The sequence below is a fragment of the Engystomops pustulosus genome, chromosome 1 (genome assembly GCF_040894005.1).
Source record: "Engystomops pustulosus chromosome 1, aEngPut4.maternal, whole genome shotgun sequence".
In the NCBI taxonomy this organism is placed as follows: domain Eukaryota; kingdom Metazoa; phylum Chordata; class Amphibia; order Anura; family Leptodactylidae; genus Engystomops; species Engystomops pustulosus.
This window is the reverse complement of record NC_092411.1, coordinates 167210246-167236407: the sequence shown is the minus strand read 5'-3', so window position 1 is coordinate 167236407 and position 26162 is coordinate 167210246. Positions and strand designations below refer to the sequence as shown.

The 26162-nt window shown below is 41.7% G+C and overlaps 1 protein-coding gene across 3 annotated transcripts in view; it reads right to left on the bottom strand.

The window, feature by feature from the left end:
- Positions 1 to 7807: 7807 nt before the first annotated feature.
- Positions 7808 to 26162, bottom strand: part of LOC140066248 (alpha/beta hydrolase domain-containing protein 17A-like) — a 109675-nt gene continuing 91320 nt past the window's right edge. For all 3 annotated transcript variants that reach the window (XM_072113822.1, XM_072113820.1, XM_072113821.1), the window contains one exon: positions 7808 to 8979. In XM_072113822.1, the coding sequence (XP_071969923.1) occupies positions 8757 to 8979 (223 nt within the window). In that variant the 3' untranslated portion in view covers positions 7808 to 8756. The remainder of the gene's footprint in view (positions 8980 to 26162) is intronic.

The following is a 26162-nucleotide window of genomic DNA, read 5'->3' as shown; positions in this document are numbered from 1 at the left end:
TTTTACCAAAATGAATTCACAACAGGTTGGGTGTGAATTGTGAATGTGTTGCGTATAAGGAGGTAGAATATACACGGGGACCAACTAAACTTTTGTCACTCTTGAGGTGTCACAGTTCTCTTAGTAGTAAATAGTGTCCATCCTAACTCCTCTTTTGGAACAGACTCTTTATTGAGTCCTACCTTTAGAAGCAGCAGAATTCACCGAGAAAATGCTGTCCTGGCAAAACACGGAAACATCTAATCCAGAGGTACTGGGGCTCCGTCCTTCTTGTCCCAATATTAGTTTCCTAATACCTTCCTCTTGAAAACGGAGAAATGATACGGCAGGACCTGCACATTGGAACAGCTCGTAAGAGTTGTACAGCATCATCTGTACAATGTGCACGGCCAGTGCTTTTGTACCATATCTTCGTTTTTCGTAGGGAAATAATCGCCAAGTGTTGCTCTTATTTACCCTAGCGATGCCCATTGTGACAAATATTGCTGCTTTTGGCTGGACAAAATCGACCAGCCAATAGCGGCAAACATGGACAACCTCTGGACCGCAAGGCAAAATTGGTGGCAGTCAGGAACAGCCGCCACCCTGCCCCGATCACTGTGTCTGAACCGTGTTGGCAAGTCACTACCCGCCGAACCGTTCTATATCAACGTGCATTGGGAACAGGCTATACAATCTTTAATTATTTTTTTAATCAATTTAGACAAATAAGGGCTTATTTTTTGCGAGACGAGATGCACTGTAAAAAAAAAACCTAATTTTAGTGGGTTTTTAGCTTATTGAAGCAATTTTATTAACTTTTTACGTGTGGAGGAAAATAAAATCATTAATTCTTGTATTGGATTTTTAGCATTTTTTGGGGGGGGGTGTTCACTGTAGCATAACAATAATATATTATCTTTATTCTACGGATCACTACGATTACGGTGATACCTCATTTATATAGTTTTATTTATATTTGTCCAATTTTATTGAAGGAAAACTAGAATAGAAAAAATTGCATTTGTTTTAGTATTTCCATTTTTATAGTGGCATAACTATAGTATTTTTTGGTTGACGGAGCTGGTTGTGAGCTTATTTTTTGCGTGACAAGTTGTTCTTTTCAGTGGTATCATTTTGGTGCTTGTAACTTTTTCGGATCACTTTTTAGAACATTTTTTGTAAAGCAATTTGATAAAAAGTTTTAATTTTTGGCAAGTTTTTTGGGTTTTTTTTTTTACCACGTTCACCGAGCGGGTCCAATTATGATTAGGATTTATTGTACAGATTGTTACGGACGCAGAGATACCAAATAAGTGGGGTTTTTTTGTGATTTAGTGTTTTTTATACTTTATTACTTGTGTACAGGGAAATGTGGTGTTTGGGGGGACTTTCACTTTCTTTTATTATTTATTTTTATTTTAAAAAAACTTTATTTATTGTTTTAACTTTTTTTACAGTATCTGACATCTTAGCTTGAACAAGTGATCTTCTGATTTTCAAGCTCTTTTACAGGTTACACAGTAAAATACAGAAATCTCCGATCGCGGGTGTTAGAGGAGGGTGTCGGCTATAATATATAGCCGACACCCGCAGCTTCTGGCGCCGGCTCCGTTCAGAAGCTTGACCTAATAGTACTGCATTTTGCGGGAACGCACCTCCCGCCATGCAGTACTATTACGTCAAATGTCGGGAAGGGGTTAAAATATGCATTTCTATACAATATGTGTTGTTCATGAAAATGTTAGTTTTTATGTAGGAGTGTTTTTCATGTATTGAAAGGGTTAACCCCACTCCAATGCCTTATGGGATTGAGTAGGTGGGTTTAAAAGGCTAGGCTGCATAATATGTTGCAGAAGCCATGAATAAGGTACAATACCGAAACGAGCAGGCTTTTTAAGCCATCTTTTTCATGTTTTGTCTTCCGATGTGCTGTGTCCCACAAGTTTTTAAATGACCTAAGTAAAGGATCTGTGGATTTTACCTGTATGCCGGTTTCCTGTGTCCAGCTGGAGGTTCTTTCTAATATTGATGAAAATGATAATGTTACAACTTATGGACATATCTGATGGACTATGTTATCACTGAATGAATGGCAGCTGATAATTATAATACATCCATATGACAATAATTGGACTGAGTTATTATCAAGATTGTTTTGGTCAAAGATGTCACCAACTCGGTGAGAAAAGGGTTATTGATACAACTGTGACTAAGGACTGTTATATTTTAACTAAGGTGCATTGCTATCACAACTGTTTCAGTGAAAAGTGCACAGATGATTCCCAGGGGGAACTCAAATGATATGTTGACATATTCAAGTAAATTCCAAGGAGGTGACTGCTGCACAGATACAATAAGTACATGTTCCTTATGAAGACTTCAGTTTTAAATCTACAGTATATCTTTCTAAGACTTTTGTGCTACATACTGGAAGAAACTAACAATGAAGGAAATGCAATTAAAGGTTTCTGTACAAAATAATCTATTAACAGTAATAATAATGCATCTACATTCTAAAGACGGTAACTAATCCTTTTACTGGATAAGATGATGATGACCATAAGAAAATGACAAGAAGCTTCATTTAGTTTAGATTTAGTATAGTCTATCAATTTATTTGTATTTTGATCACAGTACACCATAACATTTATTAATATCATAATTTATAGTAATGAGTTAATATTGATTGATATTCATATAAGGACAGTTAATTATTACAGACATTCTAAATAAAAGAAAGATCATCCGATGATTTATAATATAATTGAATATTGTTAGTGTATTTTGAGGAATCAAACAGATGATCTCACCCTCAAGACGGGGAAATGTTAAATATTACAGATTTACAATATTCTAATTTGGGTGTGAAAATCCACTCAAGAGTTGATCAAGCACAATATGGTCAATGAGATACAAATGTGAGGATTAAAATACAAATGGAGAGTAAGTGTGTAATAATCATGAGTGAAAGATGAGGACCATATATGGGCAGCATTGGAGTTGTATGTACATTCTTGAGATATATCTAAAAACCTTTGAGAGGAAGCAACCTTCCCCCAACCACAACCTATCACATGGCATTAGTAGTCCTTTACCATACAATGGTCTCTGTGTTATCTGGTCATATATGAAGTGTCCTATGGATGTTACCATATATGAATGTGAACAAGACTAATGGATGAATTTGGCTCACAATGTAACTCTATAGGAGTGTAGTCTTTAAAAGTGACTCTGTCCAAGGGGGAGGGGTATTTTTAGAATTTTACACACACGCACACACCTAGCACGCTCTGACATGCCAATATATGGAGGAGATTTAAGGGCACAAGATGTGGATGAAGAGATGGAAGAAGAAAGACCAACAGAAGATGATGAAACCTTCACCAGAACATAATTTCAAGGACTGACTTTAACACATGACTAATAATCTACACAAGTATTCTGTATTCTACAACTTGGATGGCGACAATAAAAGTAACTTTTTATAATAATTACTCCTGAATTAACCTAAGTAAGGTATTTTTGGAAGAACATACTAAAGGACACGGAAATTAATATTCAATAAATATTTTTAACAATTAATTTGTAAAAAACTTTTCGATCTTACCAAATGGTTGCAATCAAAGAGAATAATCTAAAGGTATATGAATACTTTCTGTACTCACTGTATATTATTTTATAAATAAACTTTTTTTTGTATATCATTAACTGGAGCTGGACTACAATCTCTTTGAAACTGCATTGTCTACCCTGCAGTGGGGGGAGGCCAGTGCTCAGATGATAAGCTTTTGTGATTGAGGGAAATTGGTGAGGACAAGTCTATTACATGAAGGTCTTCTGGTAACATGCCCCAGAGCCCCCCTTGCTCATTAGCATAGTGTTAAAAGTAAATTTTTTAAACAAGTAGGCCTTGGATGATTAACACAGTCACATGTGCCTGGATCTATAAGTCTCCTTAAGGAGAACACCTACTGTCTGATATTCCCTAGTGGAGCGTCTATGGCTTTAAATCTCCACAAGCCTTTAAGGTGGCCTTAATTGGCAATCTCTCCTTAAGGAGAACACCTACTGTCTGACCCTAGTCAACAGCCTCTCACATGCTGTGAGATAGTGCTGTCTACAGTTGGGAGTCTGTTTCTTATGGAATAGATATACTGGTTTGGCTTAATCCCACATCGTGTTTTTAGACTTCTTGTAGGTCATACATGATGTTAAGGTGGCTGCCTTTCAAGGTAGCAAAAGGAGGTATTTTTTTCCATTTAACACCTTGGAAAACTTATTTGCCTTCTTCCCAGAGTTCCCCAGTGGTGCATCTATGGCTTCAAGTCTCCACACGCCTTTAAGGTGGCCTTAATTGGCAATCTCTCCTTAAGGAGAACACCTACTGTCTGACCCTGGATCTATAAGTAAGTGCACCTGGTTTATAATGGTTGATTTATATGCTAGATTTCCTTTAACTTAAACTGTTAAAAAAAAACATACAAGCAAAACCCATGCACTGTTTTACACATTTTGCAGGAAAGAAATTTTCTTCATTTTCTGTTGAGCTGCTTCAGGGCTTGTTTATTGTATTGTTTAGGACTTGACAAATAATGATTTTATAAGGCTTACTTACTAAGGGTCTGCGCACGCACTTTCGACGGACTTTCTGAAGTTTTTCAGGTTTTGTGCGGCTGTGACAGGTATTTAACAGGGGTCTGCACTGGAATTGTGTCGCACGCGATCGGATTTTGGCTTTCATTTAGACAAAAATGGGGGGGGGGCACCGTCGGACGATATGACTGATTCGGACGGAGCGCAGGATTTAACTCTCAAATTGTGTTGCAAGACAATGTACTTACATGCACCACGTACAAGGTGAACTGTCGGGCCTGAGCCGGGAAGCGACACATGCAGGATATCGCACGCACAATCTTAGTGAATCATAGCACAGTGCATTATCCACAGACAATGCACTTTCGGGCAACTTCGTCGGATAGGTAAGTAAATGTGCCCCTATGTGTTTGCATGGTTTACTGATGCAAGGATAATAAATGTATGGCATTTTCTAACTCAATTTTTTATTGAGGTGTCAGAACTCCGAAGCCACAGGTCACAAAGGCTGCTGTCACCCCTGTAGCTTTACGTGGTTCCTCACAGCAGCCGCTGTCTGCAGCATTGGTGCTCAGCAGAGCTAGTGCTGCATTTCTGCACACTCCACTTCAGGAACGGAAGTAGAAGATAGCCCCTGTCTCAACACCCGGCCTGCCACCTTTGAAGCCTCCATATCTTCCTGCCCTGCACAGGGATTCCTGTGCCAGTCAACTGCAGCTCCATCCAGTCCTAAACGGCTACTCCCCAGTAGCAAGCAGGAGTGGACGACATTCATCCTGGGGCCTACGGACAACAGGGGCGATGGCCGGCTGGGTCAGAAGGCAATATGAGGCAAGATCTCTCACGTCAGCTACAAATGACCCTGGCAGCCTCTCTGCCTCACATGCAGCCAAGTGACCCTTCTCCGTGGATCCCTGCAGGTTCAGAATCTCCAATGGCCAATTTTTCACCCCAGCCCTGCCAGCTGCCTGCCTCTCAGGACTACCTTCTTAAAGGCCCAAAGGGGCTGCAGCTCTGAGGTTGCAAGGCCAGAGACCAAGCCATTTCCGCATGCCTCCCCCTTGTTGTGCACAATACCGTAGAATAGCTGGGATGCAGAGTTTGTGCCTTCGAGTACCAATCTTCTTCTCATGACAATAGATTGGAGTTACTTGAAAAAATGTGTGACTTCTCAGCAACACATGCTATGCTCTCTAGCTCTAGCCTTAAGTGCTCAATCACCTGAATCTTCTGCTGCTCCCCAGTCCTATCCGTGGCTTTGAGTGACTGGCTGCCTTCCACATGCATAAGGGACCTGACTTGTTAATGTTGCATTTTTTATGCCTTTAATTTTTCATGTATCCCTTATTGGTGAGGGGTTTATTAAGCTTAGGCTATTCCCCTAAGGGTCCACTCTTCTACCTATATAATTAGCTGTAACTGGGCATTGTCTAGCCTGTTTTCTGGGAAGGTTAAAGGCACTTATTTAGTTTTTGGTCAAGAAGTTGGCATTCATAGAGTCTTCTGGCCTTCAGGAATATTTATATGAGCCCAATATAATCCTAATTTTCTTTCCCTTCATCATAGAGCCTGGGATTGCGAGCTCTTACTCCTTGATTGCCCTATCAATTCCCACCTAGAAACCCCCAGGAGTGCCTCCAGCTAATGGACTCCCCTTGGAAAGTTCCTGAACTCTTGGGATTACACATACAATTCCTATTCTCTAGGATTGATTTCTTCCTGATCGATTGTTTACACCTGGATAAAGTGGTGGATGTGGATATTCACATAACCCAACTCCCCTTTCTATTTCCATAAGCTTGGAGAGCTGGAGTACTATTTCTCATCCCATTCAGATGCTGTTTCTAACCCTCTTGTTTGCTGAGAGGCACATACATGTTACATTCAGATGTGTTTATAAGAATAAGGGGTGAGAACAGTACACCTGTGTATCAGAACTGCTCTCCCAGATTAGAGAGGTGGATGATAGACATAAACGTATTCAGACACCCTCGGGCAAGGCCCTACCCCACACCCTCTGAGTGTAACTTTACTCTCTATATCTTCTAGAAGTAAAATAATATCTTTGCAACAGAATTTTTTACAAACATGGTAAATAAACCCAGTAGAAACTTGCCAAATGCCCACACAACTCAAAGATCAGCCAATCATGTCCCACATTTTAATAGCAGCACAGGTACCAAGATCACCTCCCCAGCTGGAAGTCGTTTTAATTTCTCCAGTTATCAATTGTAGCCCCATTGTAGCCTATTATGGAGGATATTTGAGATTACCTGGATGTAGCTTCCACTCTTTGTCTGTGGAGAATAGGGAAGGTCTGTAAGCCCCAATATCATTAGAAGAACTCAAAAAGTTAAACAACTTATGACAGGCTTGGTCCACTTTTACCAGATGATTTTTATTCCCCACAATCCCTTCTTTTCCTTGGTTGAATTTGATGGACATGTGTCTTTTTTCAACTGTATAAACTATGATACTATGAGAGAGGCCAGGGATAACACCAACCAGGCCCTTAACATGATGTGTCTTGCTAACTAGAAAGCTACCCCTCCGGTTATACTCTCTACTGATGCTGAAAAGCCTTCCAACTTGGTGGGATGTCCATTAATTTTGGGTAGTTTGGACCTGGGATCCGGCTTGGTTTAAGGTTTTATATTCCAAGCCCTCCACCACAATGACGGTAAATGGGGTTTAATTTGTCTCCGTGTACACTAAGAATGGTACTTGACAGGGGTGCCCTCATGTCTCCCCTCATGTTTGCTGTGACAATCGAACCTCTCCTCTGTAGAATAAGAAATAACCTGTATATCACTGGCATGACTGTGGGAACCCAAGTGATATAAAATAGCAGCCTGTGCTGATGATTTACTGTTTTTCTCCATTCTTAAACCTTCTTAAAGAGCTTGAAATTTTAAGGTTAAAAAAAAAGTTTTTTTCAAAAATATAAACATGGGTTGGACATCTTGGGCAATCGTGGCTTTTGGATATTTTTTAGGCAGTGACTAGCCTCTGATCAATTTAGAGCCTGCCACTTCATAGTGGATGGTGCAAGGGTTAGGTTCTGTTTACTGGCAACCCCCAGGTAGGGTCTGAAGTTCCAAACAATGGAACTCCATTCAAGGAATCATTTGCAACTTTACAACAATATCAGTGAGCAACTTTATGAGAGTGTGAACCTATTCTCTTTTTGTCTCTTCTTGTTGTATTGCAGACAATTACACACACATAGAACTTAACGTTTTTACATTTTTATTCTTCAATTACCATAGATAATTCTTTTAGCAATAAGCATAACTATAATTTATTTCTAAGATGTTCATTAAAACTTTGCTAAAGAGGTACTTCCATTATATATATTATATCTCATATAGATAAGAGATAGATATATTAGGGGTTTTTCAAATAAGGAGGTTATACTGTCTCACCAGCCTGCTCCCTGGGCACTAGTGAGGTAAACACTTCCAGCTGAAGAAGCAGGAGTGAGGATGAGACAGTGCAACCACCAGATCAAAGAGGAGCTAGGTTAGCACCTCTCATTCATTTGCATTCATTTGCATAAATGGTTCATTTTAGAAGGAAGGAGGCCATGGACAGGTTACCTTTGAAGGGGTACAGGATAGGGTCCAACTAGCTGATTGGTGATTGTTCTCAGTGAGGAGAACAGAGGGTCCAAAGTCAGACCCCTCGTCACTCCCTGAGATGAGTGGAGGAGACGGCTGTTCATGTCTGTAGTGTTCCATTCATCTCTATGAAGCTGAAAGAGATTGCCGATCAAGTTGCTTGGCAATCTCCGTCATCTCTATGAGATGAATGGAGTAGAATGGAGCAGAACGGACATGCCTCGGACCCAATCAGACCCCCTGTTCTCGTGATCTGTAGATCCCACTGATTAGCAAGTTAGGCCCACTGTGGATAGGGCCTGTTTCCTGGGAAAACCCCAATATTGGAAGGGGAAAGTAAAAAATTTCTAGGAAGAATAAGCTATTTTAATGCCACTTGGTGAAGCATCCTTAAACATTTAGTGTAAAGTACTTTCTTGTTTGTAGTATCGCAGTGATGTGTACATCGTAATCTCTCAAATGACAAGTTAAAAGTTTTTTGCACCTTGGAAATTAAATAGATGCAGAGCAGTGAGACTTTTACCTTACATGTTGGCAAATGGCAATACTTAACTTACAGTGTCAATTCTGAGAAGGTAACTCTTGTGAAATGAAGTGTTTTAGACGTTCCAAATATTGACTGTACAATTCAATGTCATTATGTCCAGCACCCTCTACCCATAACGGCTGTACAGGTTTGGAACAGCGCTCATAAAGTGCCAGTCCATGAGAAAAATCGATTACTTCATCTTCTGTCCCATGGATTATCAACACAGGGGATGTTATCTTTGAAACCTTTTCAATACTGCAAAATAAATACGATGCAAAAAAAATTAAGAAAACATTGATAATAAATAAATCAGTAATTTTGGACACAAGGGCAAATTATGCAAAAGCTGTGTAGACTAGTTTACATATAAGTTATTTCATCTTTTGTAACATTAATTATTGTGAACTAAAAATGAACAGATACAAATCTTTCTAATAAATGCTAACTATATATAATAGCCATACTTGGTATTAACTCGCAAACACTGATACGAAATAACAGAGATGGGAACTGGCACTTCACTTTTTCTGTCTTTCTTGGTTGCAGCATGCACACACTCTGATACATGCCAGTTCTTTGCACATTTAGTAGCCATTACCATTTCGCACTTTTGGAAATTAAAAAAATTGCATGCATGTTAAAAAAGATTAAATGGGTTGTTTATCTCTATTATTCTTTTAAGCCTGCACGGCAATAAATAAAAAAGAGAACATATTCATCTGCCTGTCCCAATCACTTCCATGAGCCTGCTACAGCATTAGTTTCAGATAGTAGCAGGTATGCTGCTATAGTCAAAACAGTACTGCCAGCCTCTGTATACAAACAGTAGTGGATTATAATATAGACGGTTTGGGCAGTAGCCACCCAAACCAGCCTCCAAATTTTATATTGAGAAGGACCTTCCCCCATGAAATCCTTGTACATTTGTTCCTACTCTTCATACACTAATAATAATAATAATCTTTATTTATAACGTGGCAACAAATTCCGCAGCGCTTTACAAATCAAAAGGGAAGTTCACAAATATAATTTTACATTACAAACAGTCATATGGAACAATAGGAGTGAGGGCCCTGCTCGCAAGAGCTTACAGTCTATGAGGAGAAAGGGGGTGACATAGTAGGTATAAGAGCTTGTGTAATGATCCAGAAATTCTTTATAAGGGAACAGTATAAGATAATTTAATAAAAATTCATTTCAAGCTGTTAATGAGTTGTATAGGATTGCCTAAAAAGATGCGTTTTAAGAGCATGTTTATAACTTTGGTATTAGTCTGATAGTCCAGGAAGGTCATTCCAGAGGTAAGGTAGAGATTAATCTAATTTCACTGACAGATCAAAGTGAGTGAAAGACCAATTAGTAGGATTTATAGTAGTCCAGTCAAGAGTGAATCAGAGCAACTATTAGCATTTTAGAGGTTTCCAGTATAAGAAAAGGGTGGATTCTGGAGATATTTTTGAGATGCCTGTGGCAGAAGCGAGCAAGAGATTGAATATGAAGAGGTCGAATTCCAGCACAACCCGAAGACAGCGGGGTCTGCTGCCTCGGTGCTACTTACTGGCTTAAGAGCAGGTCACAGCAGGATCTGAATACCTGGCAGCGTAGTGTGCTACTGACGGTAGCCTTTGTTACGTCGGTCCCTGCTGTCTGCAGGTTATTCACTTCTTAAAGAAGAAGTTACAGGTCTGTGAGAGCCAGAAATCTTGTTTGTTTGTAGGTGAATACTTATTTCCCAACATAAATTCTTTAAAAATATGACAATGGGGTCATTTACTAAGGGCCCGAATCACGTTTTCACATCGGGTTACACAAATTTTACCGTTTTGCGCCGATTTTCCATGAATTACCCCGGAGAAATTAAAAATGTGTCGCTTGACACGCACTTACCTGCACCCGGCCTGGCTTGGTGAACTTCAGTGAACTCCGACGGAATTCAGCGCAGCAGCGACACCTAGTGGACATCGAGGGAACTACCTTAGTGAATCGCCGGAAGACAAGAATCAGCGTTGGAGAACTTGCCGCTAGATCGCGAATGGACCGGGTAAGTAAATCTGCCCCAATGTGATTTTCTAGATTTGTTTTCACATTTTGTCTCTCATAGTTGAGATCTACCTATGATGTCAATTACAGGCCTCTCTCATCTTTTTAATTGGGAGAACTTGCACAATTGGTGACTGACTAAATACTTACCATATACAGTACAGACCAAAAGTCTGGACACACCTTCTCATTCAAAGAGTTTTCTGTATTTTCATGATGTTAAAAATTGTAGATTTACACGAAAGGCATCAAAACAACAAATGCATGTGGAATCATATACTTAACAAAAAATTGCGAAACAACTGAAAATATGTCTTATATTCTAGATTCTTCAAAGTAGCCTTTTGCTTTGATTACTGATTTGCACACTCTTGGTATACTCTTGATGAGCTTCAAGAGGTAGTCAACTGAAATGGTCTTCCTACAGTTTTGAAGGAGTTCTCAGAGATGTTTAGCACTTGTTGGCCCTTTTGCCTTCACTCTGTGGTCCAGCTCACCCCAAAACCATCTTGATTGGGTTCAGGTCTGGTAACTGTGGAGGCCAGGTGCCGTATATACTCATGTATAAGCTGAGTTTTTCAGCACAAAAAATGCCGATGTCGGCGCAGCTCTCCTATGTCCCCGATGTCAGCGCCTGCGGTCTTCTTGCTTCTGTCATGGACGCGTCCATGTTTTCTTCCTGGTCGCGCATACAATGGCGTCAGCAGCGGCCGCGTCATAGTATGCGCCTGCTAGAAGAAAACATGGCCGCGTCCATGCCCGAAGAAAGAAGAGGAGCCGCGGAGAAGACGGGACACGCTGACATCGGGGAGATGCGCTGACATCGGGGAGCCGTGCCAACATCGGAGAGTGAGTATAGAAGTTTATTTTTTTAAGGGCTGTGGGGGCAGGCTGTATACTACTAGGGGCTGCTGTATACTATATGGGGGCAGGCTGTATACTACCAGGGGCAGCTGTATACTACATGGGGGAAGGCTTTATACTACTAGGGGCTGCTGTATACTACATGGGGGAAGGCAGTATACTACTAGGGGCTGCTGTATGCTACATGGTGGAAAGCTGTATGCTACTAGGGGCTGCTGTATACTACATGGGGGCAGGCTGCATACTACTAGGGGCTGCTGTATACTACATGGGGGCAGGCAGTATACTACGTGGGGGGAAGGCAGTATACTACTAGGGGCTGCTGTATACTACATGGGGGCAGGCTGTATACTACTAGGGGCTGCTGTATACTACATGGGGGCAGGTAGTATACTACTAGGGACTGCTGTATACTACATGGGGACAGGCAGTATACTACTAGGGGCTGTTGTATACTACATGGGGGCAGGCTGCATACTACTAGGGGCTGCTGTATACTACATGGGGGCAGGCTGTATACTACTAGGGGCTGCTGTATACTACATGGGGGAAGGCTGTATACTACTAGGGGCTGCTGTATACTACACGGGGGCAGGCTGTATACTTCTTGGGGCTGCTGTATACTACATGGGGGCAGGCAGTATACTACTAGGGGCTGCTGTATACTACATGGGGCAGGCTGTATACTACTAGGGGCTGCTGTATACTACATGGGGGCAGGCTGTATACTACTAGGGGCTGCTGTATACTACATGGGGGCAGGCTGTATACAACTAGGGGCTGCTGTATACTACATGGGGGCAGGCTGTATACTACATGGGGGCAGGCAGTATACTACATGGGGGCAGGCAGTATACTACATGGGGGCAGGCTGTATACTACTAGGGGCTGCTGTATACTACATGGGGGCAGGCAGTATACTACATGGGGGCAGACTGTATAGTACTAGGGGATGCTGTATACTACATGGGGGCAGGCTGTATACTACTAGGGGCTGCTGTATACTACATGGGGGCAGGCTGTATACTACTAGGGGCTGCTGTATACTACATGGGGGCAGGCTGTATACTACATGGGGGCAGGCTGTATACCACTAGGGGATGCTGTATACTACATGGGGGCAGGCTGTATACTACTAGGGGATGCTGTATACTACTAGGGGCTGCTGTATACTACATGGGGCAGGCTGTATACTACTAGGGGCTGCTGTATACTACATGGGGGCAGGCTGTATACTACTAGGGGCTGCTGTATACTACATGGGGGCAGGCTGTATACAACTAGGGGCTGCTGTAAACTACATGGGGGCAGGCTGTATACTACATGGGGGCAGGCAGTATACTACATGGGGGCAGGCAGTATACTACATGGGGGCAGGCTGTATACTACTAGGGGCGGCTGTATACTACATGGGGGCAGGCAGTATACTACATGGGGGCAGACTGTATAGTACTAGGGGATGCTGTATACTACATGGGGGCAGGCTGTATAGTACTAGGGGCTGCTGTATACTACATGGGGGCAGGCTGTATACAACTAGGGGCTGCTGTATACTACATGGGGGCAGGCTGTATACTACATGGGGGCAGGCTGTATACCACTAGGGGATGCTGTATACTACATGGGGGCAGGCTGTATACTACTAGGGGATGCTGTATACTACTAGGGGCAGGCTGTATACTACATGGGGCAGCCTGTATACTACATGGGGATGCTGTATACTACATGGGGGCAGTCTGTATACTACTAAGGGATGCTGTATACTACATGGGGGCAGGCAGTATACTACTAGGGGATGTTGTATACTACATGGGGGAAGGCAGTATACTACTAGGAGATGCTGTATACTACTAGGGGCTGCTGTATACTACATGGGGGCAGGCTGTATACAACTAGGGGCTGCTGTATACTACATGGGGCAGGCTGTATACTACATGGGGGCAGGCTGTATACCACTAGGGGCTGCTGTATACTACATGGGAGCAGGCTAGGGGATGCTGTATACTACATGGGGGCAGTCTGTATACTACTAAGGGATGCTGTATACTACATGGGGCAGGCAGTATACTACTAGGGGATGCTGTATACTACATGGGGCAGGCAGTATACTACTAGGGGATGCTGTATACTACATGGGGGAAGGCAGTATACTACTAGGAGATGCTGTATACTACATGGGGCAGGCAGGCTGTATACTACATGGGGGCCGGCTGGCTGTATACTACTGGGGGCTGCATACTACTAGGGGCTGTCAGGCTGTATACTACAGGGAAATGGCTGGCTATATACTACTGGGGGCTTGCTGGCTATAAACTGGTGGGGGGGGTTGACCAATGCATTTCCCACCCTCGGCTTATACTTGAGTCAGTAGTTTTTCCCAGTTTTTGGTGGTAAAATTAGGGGTCTCGGCTTATACTCGGGTCGGCTTATACTCGAGTATATATAGTAATTTAGCGTAGCACCCAATCACTCTCCTTCTTGGTCAAATAGTCCTTACACAGCCTGGAGGTGTGTTTTAGGTCATTGCCTTGTTTTAAAATAAAGGATGGTCCAACAAAAGAAAATGGATGGAATAGCATGCCGCTGCAAGATTATGTGGTAACGATGCTCGTTCAGTATACCTTCAGTTTTGAATAAATCCCCAACAGTGTCACCAGCAAAGCACCCCCACACCATCACACCTCCTCCTCCATGCTTCACGGTGGGAAAAAGGCATGTAGACTCTATTATTTCACCTTTTCTGTGCAAAGACACGGTGGTTGGAACCAATGATCACAAATTTGGACTCATCAGACCAAAGCACAGATTTCCACTGGTCTAATGTCCATTCCTTGTGTTCTTTAGCCCAAACAAGTTTCTTCTGCTTGTTGCCTGTCCTCAGCAGTGGTTTTCTTAGCAGCTATTTACCATGAAGGCCTGCTGCACACAGTCTCCTCTTAAGGGCTCTTTCACACTTGCAATTGTTCAGTCTCTCAATTTTTCACGCGCACTTTTAATGCAAGTCTGAAAAAACCCATTGATTACAGAGTGCAGTACAAGTTCTGCGCGTCAAAAGCACGCACAGAACACATGCGTGAAAAACTCAAGTGTGAAAGAGGCCTTAGTTTTCCTTACCTTGGCTGGTCCTCATGTGAGCCAGTTTTATTTGATGGTTTTTGCAGCTGCACTTGGAGACACTTTCAAAGTTTTACCAATTTTGCGGACTGACTGACCTCCATTTCTTAACTCCTTAAGGATGCAGCCCGTTTCTGCGTTAAGGCTCAGACCTTTTTTTAAAAAATCTGACAGTGTCTCTGCCTGTGGTAATAACTTTTCAACACTTTAATATCCCTGTGATTGTTTTCTTGTGAGAAATTGTAGTTTATGTTATTAGTATCATTTCGGTGATAAGTTTCTTTTTTGGGGGGTAAAAATTCAACAATTTATGGAAAAATGTAAAAAAAAATTACAATTTTCAAATGTTCTACCGTACTTTTTAGACGAAAAGTTATACCACCATTTTTTTTTTTGTAGAAACCTTTTGCTATTGGTCTTTTTTTTTTTTTTAAAAGCTTTATTTGGTCTACGGTAAAGAATATACATGCATACATATAGTCGCGGTAACAGTAGTGTCAGTATTAATACAAAGCATTGAATTCTTATGTTTTTTGACCATTGTTCTTATTCACAGTTAGATCTCAACTTTGTAACATAAACAAGGTGCAACTAGCGCCCTTACGGCTATTCGTCTGTCTTGTTCATTGCACAACAGCGTTTCCCTTGATCGATTAAAATCAGACATAGTAGGAAAGTAGTAGAATAGTAGTATAACTATTTATACCGTGGGAGACATAGTGATCCAGTGTGTGGCATAAAATAACCTCGTTTTTCTAAGGGCAGGATAGGTGTTTTCACGTAGGGAACCCCTTTCCCCTTGCTGACACTAGAAATTAGTTGTGTCTATCTGTAAACGGCCTAGGGTCCCTTTCAAGTTCTCGGTGTGGTACCAAGTTGTACGACATAGCTTTGCCATAAGACGCCTGATCTCCTCTGTCGTGAGGTAGGTGGTGATAAATTTCCTGCCATTGGCCTTTTTATCCTCATAATTTGTTTTATGTTTAATTTTTTTATGGAGGTGAGAAGGTTTTAAGTTATAGTAGCAACTTCTCAGATTTTCAAAAGATTTGAAAAATGCAAAATTTTTGGTGGCCAATTCAGCTTGGAAGTGCCCTATAAAGGATTATGTACTATATACCCCCACAAGTAACACCATTTTATGAACCTAACATCTCAGACTATTCAAATCAGCATTTGAGAAGTCTGTTAACCCTTTAATCTTTAATTCTTTCTCTGGAAGGAAACAAAATGGATTGGAAATTTTTAAATTTCAATTTTTTGAATAAGATTATTCTCATTTAGCCCTAAAATGGACACATTCTGAAGGAATTTAAGGTAAATATACATCCCCAAATTTTTGTCCTGCTTCTTCAGAGTACGGCAATACCAGATATATGGATGTGAACTGCTGTTTCGTCGCACAGGTATGTCCAGAACAGAATTAGTGCTATTGGGTTTTTGGCAGGCCAATTTGGATGCAAATGTTTTGTGGTGCCACAGTGTACTTGAAGAGCCCAGTACAATAGAAAACAACAGTACAATAGAAAACCCTTAAAGATGTCACCATATAGAAAACTAGAGCCCTCAAAGAATTTATCTGGAGTTGTGTTGAGAATTTTAACCCCCAACATGCTGGCCAAAATCTAATGCGAAGTAAATGTCATTTTAATTGTCATTTAAATGTCATTTTAGTGTCTAATACATTGTACCCAACCCATGCCACTTTAGAGGAACACCCCAAAAATCAATCTGCGAGTTGTCCCGAGTAGAGTAATACCACACATGTGGCAATAATTGACAGGTTGGGCACACAGCAGGGCTGAGAAGGGAAGGAGCGAAGTTTTGCTTTTGGAGCTACGTTTTCACACATTTGGATTCGGAGTGGCATGTCATGTTTGCAGGGCCCGTGAGGTACCAGTGCAATAGAAACCCCCGATAAATTATAACATTTTGGAAACTAGACCCCTCAAAGAATTTATCTGGGGTTCTGGTGAGCATTTTAACCCCCAAAATGCTGGCCAAATGCTGCAAAGTAAAAATGGCATTTTAGTATCATGCAAAAAATACAGCAATAACAGCTATGTGCTGCACACCTCTCTCATGGAGCTACAAACAGTCAAGGGTTGATCCAGTAAACCCAAATTGTAAAACATAGAAAATAAGTTCTGACCGGAGCTCCCGATTCCCTTGCTTCCGTGTGTCTTTGTCTTCCAATATGTCACTCACAAAATAGAGCAGTTCACACTCCTCCAGCACAAATTCCTGAATCCTCCGATAAGAATATACCGCTATTCAGACCAACACTCCTGCGTTTTTCTTGTGACCTCCTCCGTATGCAACATATGTTGTGGTAGATCGCTGGAAGAAATTCACCCGGAGATAGCGTAGTACAGTTTAACACTACAGTTCTGCTGCAACGCCCCAGAAGAAGCTAAACATGGCAAAACCCAGGGTCGGGCGAGAACGTGCAGCTGGCGTCCCATATTGGAGTTTTATATACGCATTTTTATCGCTCTTTTGTGAGTATGTTTTTAACCTAAATAAATCCTGAGTGTTAAACTGTACTACGCTATCTGCGGGTGAATTTCTTCCAGCGATCTACTGCAACATATGTTGCATACGGAGGAGGTCACAAGAAAAATGCAGGAGTGTTGGTCTGAATAGCGGTATATTCTTATCGGAGGATTCAGGAATTTGTGCTGGAGGAGTGTGAACTGCTCTATTTTGTGAGTGACATATTGGAAGAGAAAGACACACACGGAAGCAAGGGAATCAGGAGCTCCGGTCAGAACTTATTTTCTATATTTTAGTGTCATAGTTTATAAGGCCGGAAAAAGACGCAAGTCCATCAAGTCCAACCTTTAAGAATTAAAAAAATGTTTTATACCCATAACCCGTGATATTTTTTCTCTCCAGAAAGTCATCCAGTCCACCATAACAACCTCCTGCGGCAGAGAGTTCCATAGTCTCACTGCTCTCACAGTAAAGAACCTTTGTCTATGGCGATGGTAGAATTGGCTCTCCTTTAGGCGTAGAGGATGCCCCCTAGTCCTGGTCACAGGCCTAGGTATAAAAAGACCTTTAGAGAGATATTGTACTGTCAGTTCAGGTATTTTTACATTGTAATGAGTTCTCCCCTCAGTCGTCTTTTTTGTAAACTGAATAATCCCACAGTTTGTAGTCTGTCATTATTCTAGTCCCCCCATTCCCCTAATAATGTTGATTGCACTCCTCTGCACCCCTTCCTGTTCTAGTATCTCCTATTTATACACTGGTGCCCAAAACTGTACACAATATTCCATGCGTGGTCTGACCAGTGATTTGTGTAAGGGCAAAACTATGTCTTTATCATAAGAATCTATTCCTCTCTTCATACATCCCATGATTTTATTTGTTTTAGCAGCAGCTGCCTGGCTCTGGTCACTAAAATTAAGTTTACCATCCACCAATATCCCCAATCCTTTTCAGCTCCAGTTTTACCAAGCAATTGACTGTTTAGAACATAATTATACTTTTTGTTTCCATGGCCCAAGTGCATGACTTAACATTTATCTACATTAACTTTACACAGCTTAGTATCATCTGCAAATATTTAAACTTGACTGTGTAAACCCACTACAAGGTCATTGATAAAAATATTAAAAAGAAGTGGCCCCAATACTGACCCCTGTGGCACTCCACTGTCAACGTCAAACCAATATGAGAATATGCCATTAATGAGGACCCTCTGTTTTTTATCACTAAACCAATTACTTACTCAAATACATAGATTTTCCCCTAGCCCCAGCAGTCTAATTTTATGTACCAACCTTTTATGCGGCACTGTGTCAAATGCCTTTGAAAAGTCCAGATATACAACATATCCAGTCTGGAACTTACTTCCTTGTAGAAACCAATTAGTTTAGTCTGACAGGACCGATCTCTCATAAACCCATGCTGATACTGGGTTATAAGGTTATGTACAGTGAGATACTCCAGGATAGCATCTCTATATTAGTGCCTAATATATTGTCCCAAGTACGCCAATACCACACATGTGCCAAGCAAAATTTAGCTTCAGGAGCACCCTTTTGACTAGACTGGTGTTGGGGTGCCCTTGATGTACCAGTACAATAGAAACCCCCGAGTAGTGACCCCATTTTAGGAAAAAGAAACCCTCAAAGAATTGATCAAGGGTTGTATTTCAGGGATTTTAATCCCTGAGATGCTGGCCCAAATGAAATACAAATTGAATAGGGCAATGTAAAAATTGCATTGTTTTCTCAAATGTGCCATTGTAGTGAGCAATGTATTCAGTCCAATTCATGCCAATGTGGATAAACACCCCAAAAATTATTCTGGGGGTTACTGCAGGTATGGCAATACCCAATATGTGGCAATAATTTACAGGCTGGGGACACGACAGGGCTGAGATGGGACAAGCAAAATTTAGCTTTTAGAGCCCCCTATTCACTAGACTGGTGTTGGGGTGACACCATTTTAGGAAAGGGCACCCCTCAAAGAATTTATAAAGGGTTGTTTTTAACCCCTGAGATGCTGGCCCAAATGTAATACAAAGTGAATGGGGCAGTGTAAAAATTGCATTATTTACTCAAATGTGCCATGTAGTGAGCAATACCTTATATGTGACAATATTCTACAGGCAGGAGACACGGCAGGGCTTTTTTGGCATCATGAAACATTTGTAGATGCCAATAGGTACCAGTAAAGTAGAAACCCCTGAAAACTGACCCTATTTTTGAAACTACACCCCTCCATGAATAAATCTAAAGCATTTTAACCCCACAGGTGGACCCAAGGATGATACAGAGTGGATAGTGCATAGTACAAAATGTCCATTATGTCATCTTGTGCCCAGCTCCCGCCACGACAAACACCCCAAGAATCATGATGCGGGTTCTCCCGGGTACGGCAATACCACATATGTGGCAATGATCTACAGGCTGGGAACATGGCAGAGCTCAGCAGGAATGGTGCAGCATGTTGCAAGATATATAAGCTGTGTCTGCATCAGGGTATATCGTTCAGGGTAAAATTATATAAATTTATAAATCCTGAAACAATCCTTCATGCATAACCCTGGTTTCTCGGGGCATGTGTCACAGTGGTATATGGATTCCCTCCTTATGCCTCTTTTGGAGCACACCCTGCACCTTTTTTGATTCCTTCCCTTGCTGGCAGTTTGGGGAACTTCTCCTGGAAAGTGCTGCCACTTTCCACACAATGGGGCACATTTACTTACCTGGTCCATTCGCGATCCAGCGGCGCATTTATGTGGAGGATTCGGGTCTTCCGGCGATTCACTAAGGTGTCCACCAATGTCCGGCAGGTGGAGCTGCTGCAGTGAATTCCATCGGAGTGTACTGAAGTTCACCGTCCTACGCTGGGTGCAGGTAGGCGCGTGTCAAGCGACACTTTTTTTTTAAAATGCGGCGGTTTTTCTGAATCCGTTAGGTTTTTCGTACGGCCACGCCCCGATTTCCATCACGTGCACACCGGTGCCGATGCACCACAATCCGATCGCGTGCGCTAAAAACCAGGGGCAATTCAGGGAAAATCGGCGCAAAATAGAAAAATTTGGGTAACCCGCCGGAAAAAACGTGATTTAGTAAATGACCCCCAATATGTGTGGCCTCACTTCTAGACATACTAGCAGTCCCCCTTCCTTGTCTCTAAAAATCAACTACTTGACTACCACCTCTTGAAATTCCAGGAAAGTCCCCCTCTGGCCTGCACATCGATGTAACATGTAAGCATTATACAGTGTTGTCTGCATGATGTGCACGGCCAGCTTCTTGTACCACACCCTCAACTTCCACAAGGCGTAATATGGCTGAAGTACCTGGTCCGACAAATCCACCCCTCCTATATACCTATTGTACAGAGTGTGGGCTGACTTGGATCTAACCTTCCCAGTCATTGATCGCTGTCATTGGGCAGTCTGTACAGATTGGCCAATCGCAGCGATCGACACACAGGACCAATCAGAAGAGCTGCTGGCGGATGTATCCGCTCTGAACAGTAGGACTATCAGCTGGGTATCCACCTGACTTCTGATTGTACAAAGATTGTGCAAAGAAGTAATCAAAAGGTGGCTACTTTGAAGAACCTACTTTGAAGACATATTTTCAGTTGTTTCACACTTTTATGTTAAGTATATAATTCCGCACGTGTTAATTCATAGTTTTGATGCCTTTAGTGTGAATCTACAATTTTTATAGCCATGAAAATACAGAAAACTCCATTTAAATTTTACCATAGTAAATTTAAAATCAAAAGAACATATAAAATCAAAAAAATATATAAAATTTCTGGATGACACAGTAGAGATGACAGATACACGTCTTACCACTTCTTTATATACTAAACCCACCGACAGAAATAACATTTTGAGGTATAAGAGTTGTCATCCACGGCCTATGCTCTGTTCGTTGCCCCTCATTCAACTCATAAGAGTTAAGAGGATCTATAGTGATACTAAGAACTTGACTAGGGACCTAAACTACATGGAAACAAAATTAAAAAAACGGGGATACCCGACCAAGGTCATTCAAAAATTATAGGACACGGGTAGAGACTATGGAAAGACATGATCTATTATCCAACAGAACTCAAAGAGGATTTGTTACAACATATAATGACATGAGCCAAGAGATTAGTTATATCATCAAAAAACACACTGGCCGATTTTAAAAAATAATAAATAATTTGAGAACCCCCCCCACTCGTCTCATATAGGCGAGCCAGAAACATTAGAGACAAGGTAGTCAAAGCGGATGTGGGCCCCCTTAAGACATACACTCAATCAGGGCTATGCACGGACAGTTTTCCTTGTAGGACCTGCATCAACTGTTCTTATATGATTAAGGGTGACATTTTTTCACACAACAACAGGCAATATAAGATTAAGCATTTCTTAGACTGCAACACCACCCATGTAATCTATATGATTACCTGTCCATGCAATCGGGCCTATATCGGTGAGATACCTGGGACTTTAAAACTCGGTTCACACAGCACCGATATACGATCAGAAAAGGTAAACTTGATCTTCCAGTCTCAAGAGATTTCTCAGAAATGGGACATACAGAGAACCAATTAAAATTTGTACTTATTGACCATGTACCCCCCCCCCCTCCCCCTCAGACGAGGTGGCAATAGGGCAAAGATTTTAAGGAAAAAGGAACTTGAATGGATTTTTCGCCTGAATATGCTAAAACCAAACAGCCTCATTGTTGATTTTAATCTAGGTAGTGTTATCTGAGAAATATGCTTTCGCATTTTAATTAAGTTACTTGTTGTGATAATCCTTAAAGGGGTTATGCCACGAAACAATTGACTGCAAAAAGCTGTCAAAGAGGTTAAAATATTTCAAAAATCTATTTGTAAAGGTTACCTGGAATTAAAGATTCCTTTCTATTTGTTATTATGATGCTTGTTCAGCCTCTATTCTGCTCCACACAGAAGCAGATGTGGGAGGGGCCTCGCCAGGCACATGCACAGCACTGACAGCGGCAGTTATTGCACACCACAGTGCTACAGAACGCTCAGCCTTCAGAGTCTCCTTCCACCTGCTGTGCTCAAATAGTCCCTGCATTTACTCATCCAATAGAAGTCCAATAGAAATGTGTCATACGCCCCATGTTAAAAGTGCACCAAAAAAAGTTGGTGCACTCTGTCAAAGCAGTGCAGGGGGCTCCAGATTCATGAAGAACGTGCGCCAGAAATCCTGAATCTGGCGCCCCCTGCACACTACACAGGTCACTGCACATAGTACACATGTACTATGTATTCTCACAGCATCATGGTCGGTCAGGCTGACATGCATGGATGCATAGATAAATAGGTGACAGCTTCTCACATGTTACTGATCTTTAGCTACTTTCCTGCTAGTCAGGGACAGGGGCCCCTTTGCAGGACAGCAGTGTAACATGGAGGGACAGTGAATGGTGGAGAGTACAGGAGGAGGACTGCAGGACAGCAGGGTAGCATGGAGGGACAGTGAATGGTGGAGAGTACAGGAGATGCATCAGGAGAGGTCAGAGCTCAGCCTGTTACTTGTGTTATTTCTGCAGCCTCCTGTGTGACCTCACTAATGGTGGAGGGAGGAAAGGGCTGCTATATTGCTATGATCCATGTTATGGGGGACTCCTCTGTGCAGCAGATAGTCATGCATGTCTGCAGTTACCTTGTATCTGCTGCTGGAAGCAACTGTGAAGCAGTGGAAATCACCTCATTCACTGGTGTAGATGGCTGAGCTCTCTGCCCCCTGTCTCACTTCCTATTGGCTGCAGTGTGTCAGGTGATCTCTCAGTGTGGTGATCTGTAGTGGTGGTGGAATGTGGAGTGGTGGAATGTTTATGCGCAGACTCGGCCAGATCAGCTGTAGCTCAGGACGGGACACAGCTACCACTAGAGGGCGCCAGCAACCAGGACAAAAGGAGTTTTCTCAGTAAGCCTGCATATTTTGTAATAAGTGTAAATGGTGAAAGTACTTGTCACAATGCATTGGACCCAATTACAGCCATTTGCTATGGCGACACAACCCCTTTAACTGTTCTTGACAAGTGATAATGACAAAGATATTATACATTTTTTTTGTCTGGTTTTCATTATTTTAGATTTTACGCTGATTCCCAATATCTATGAATATGCTGAAAAAAACATATCTAATGGAAGACATCTCTCCGTGTGGAAGTCTCTTTTTTCATTACTTCTCCATCTATATTTTCAAATTTTTTCTATTTTTAATTTACGTCATTCTGGGTCCACATTCATCATATATATATATATATATATATATATATATATATATATATATATATATATTCATATATAATGTGATCATTATATATGCTACATCACTCACGGGGTGAGCACTGCTACTATTTGGGATATACTTATATAGAGTCCCCCTGACATCCATCTTTGCTATTGCTATAAGCACATTCTGTTCGGGACCCAGTGTATATATATATATGTATTTTCAGTGCTAATATGTACTTTGGATACTTTAGCGTGACTCTGATTGGCCTCCTTAACCCCACGGTGATGGGGGGGCAGCGATGTATCAAGCGGCCGCACAGATTGCCGGAGGACCAACACTTTGGTACCTCATAGTATTTTGCCTTGAACACAAGCATTTTTCAAACATTGTCTCAGACTTTTTGTTTATTATTTTTCTATATTTCATTGGCCCTTTTCAAATATGGCCACTCGGCAGTTGCTGAACACTAATACGCGTGTGATCCTTCTGACGCGGATATCCAATCATAAGTGAAATCAATACTTACACCCCGGGCGATCTCTACCAAAAGCATACTGGGTAATTTTAACACTTTCTTGTACACTAAGTAACACAGAATCTACACTTTGTTCTGACTATGCACTTTATTATTGGATGTACAACATATATATAACACATATATAACGTTAGCACTTGCCTCAATAAAGATCACCAACTTTCGATTGGGACTTCTGGAGTGCTGCTCGCTTCTTCTAATTTGTACCTAGGTAAGGACCACGCCAGGACCTTTGCAGACTTTGCACCCCCCTTCTTAGGGGCTCTATAAAGTTGTGTGGACTTGAACTCTACTATATACATATATATATATGCTCTGGTAGATGCCTTGTAGCAGTGCAGGAAGCAGGGACACACACAGAGTTAAAGTCCAAAAATCAAGTGTTTATTCACACTTCTTTGTCAAAACACAAATTCAGCCTTGGCTTAGGCACATACAAAATAAGACCTGCCCAGCTGGGCACTGCCTAATACAATAACAGCACCTAGCTATACATGTACCAGGCTGCCTGTCACACGCTCTTGGCCAGCAGAATATCAGGAGGCACTCAGTTACCTTTGCTGTGTGAGCACGGTCCAGCCTTCAGCTGTCCAGGTAGTGCCTCTCCTACTGCTTCTGGCCTGCAGTCTAAATCAGGCTCTAACGAAGTCTGTGAACCGCACCTGTGGGCTATACAGGAACCCAGGACCGAAGCCCGGATGGAGTAGGAGTCCCACTACCAGCCTACCCCTACTCCATAATAAGCAGGCCCAGTACGGACATTACAAAGGTGTCTATGCTAGCGAGGCCAACATAGACCAAACAGACTTCTCCTGCTTAGCAGTGTTAGCACATGTCTGCATTAACCCTTGGGTTACTGCAGAAAAATCCAGGGCTTACACCATGTACTTTTTATCTGCCTGTAGAGCAGATAGTTGTTCTCCCACACGACACCTCTCACTTTCTCACAATATATATATTTAATCAATGTAAATTTTCCTGGTTTATCCAAATCTGCACTAAAAAACTGGGGTTCTCATTTAAAGGAAAACTACCATTTGTTATTATGCATTGTAAACCAAACATGCCTTGAGAATGCTGTAGCTACACTGATGCAGAAACCAATGTTTAATTCCTGAACTGAGTGGTTTTGCTAAAAAAATGATGATGAGGCTTTGTCGCTCCTGTGGCTGCTTCAGCGCTTCTCCTCTTACCCTAATTATGCACTGCTTCAGAGAACGAAGTATTCCCTGATAGGCAGAAGTAATCAATCTCTGCACCATTTCCCAGCTGTTTCGTACGAATCATCTACCTCAGATTGATTAGTACTGTCTAGACAATTCAGGAAGCTCTGGTCCTGAATTTTATAATTGTTTTTTGAGCAAACCCACTCAGTTCAGGGATTAAACAAGATATGCTACAGTATTATAAAGGTATGTTTGGTTCACAACACATAAAAACAAATGGTATATTTCCTTTAAGATGTTAAAGTTTCCCGACCCCCTAGTATGCGCAGAATGCGGTTTGTTCCTGCTCCGAAGCTTTTACAGCTTTCTGTCGTGGGCCCAGCAGAGAATTCTTTGGTCTGCTGGTAGAACATTCCGACAATGGCTTCACCCCTCTGCCTTCCCACAGTGAGACCTAAGAAGCCATTGTTAGCTTAATTATTTGACTGCTGTCCTGTATATGCAGCGGCAGATTAAGGTGGCCATGGGCAATGTGCTGGCCCCCTACATCCTAGAATTGTTTGCTACTGTGTAAGTCTAGTTTTCTCTATTTAAATGCCCTCCCATTGAGTCCTGTGCCGTATTAGAGTCAATTGTAGAATGGCCGTAAACATAATTATTGATCCGGAAGGTATTACACCTGGGGGCATTACTCCTGGCTACTGGGGCTTTATTAATATGAGCTTTATTTCTACTGTTCACTGTGGGTCTCTATGACTTTTGTCTACTGTGGGGCCAGGGAATTTTTGTGATCTCTAGAGGAGTATTTAGAAGAGTATTAAGTTTGTGATAAAAAGGCAGAGGAGATGATGATGAAGTGAAGAAAATGTTTGGGTTGCAAATTTTACAGACACAAGTTTTGTATATAAGAATCAAATCCAAAAATGAAAAAAACCTCAATCTAGATAAATAAGCTTAAGCAGAGTGACAA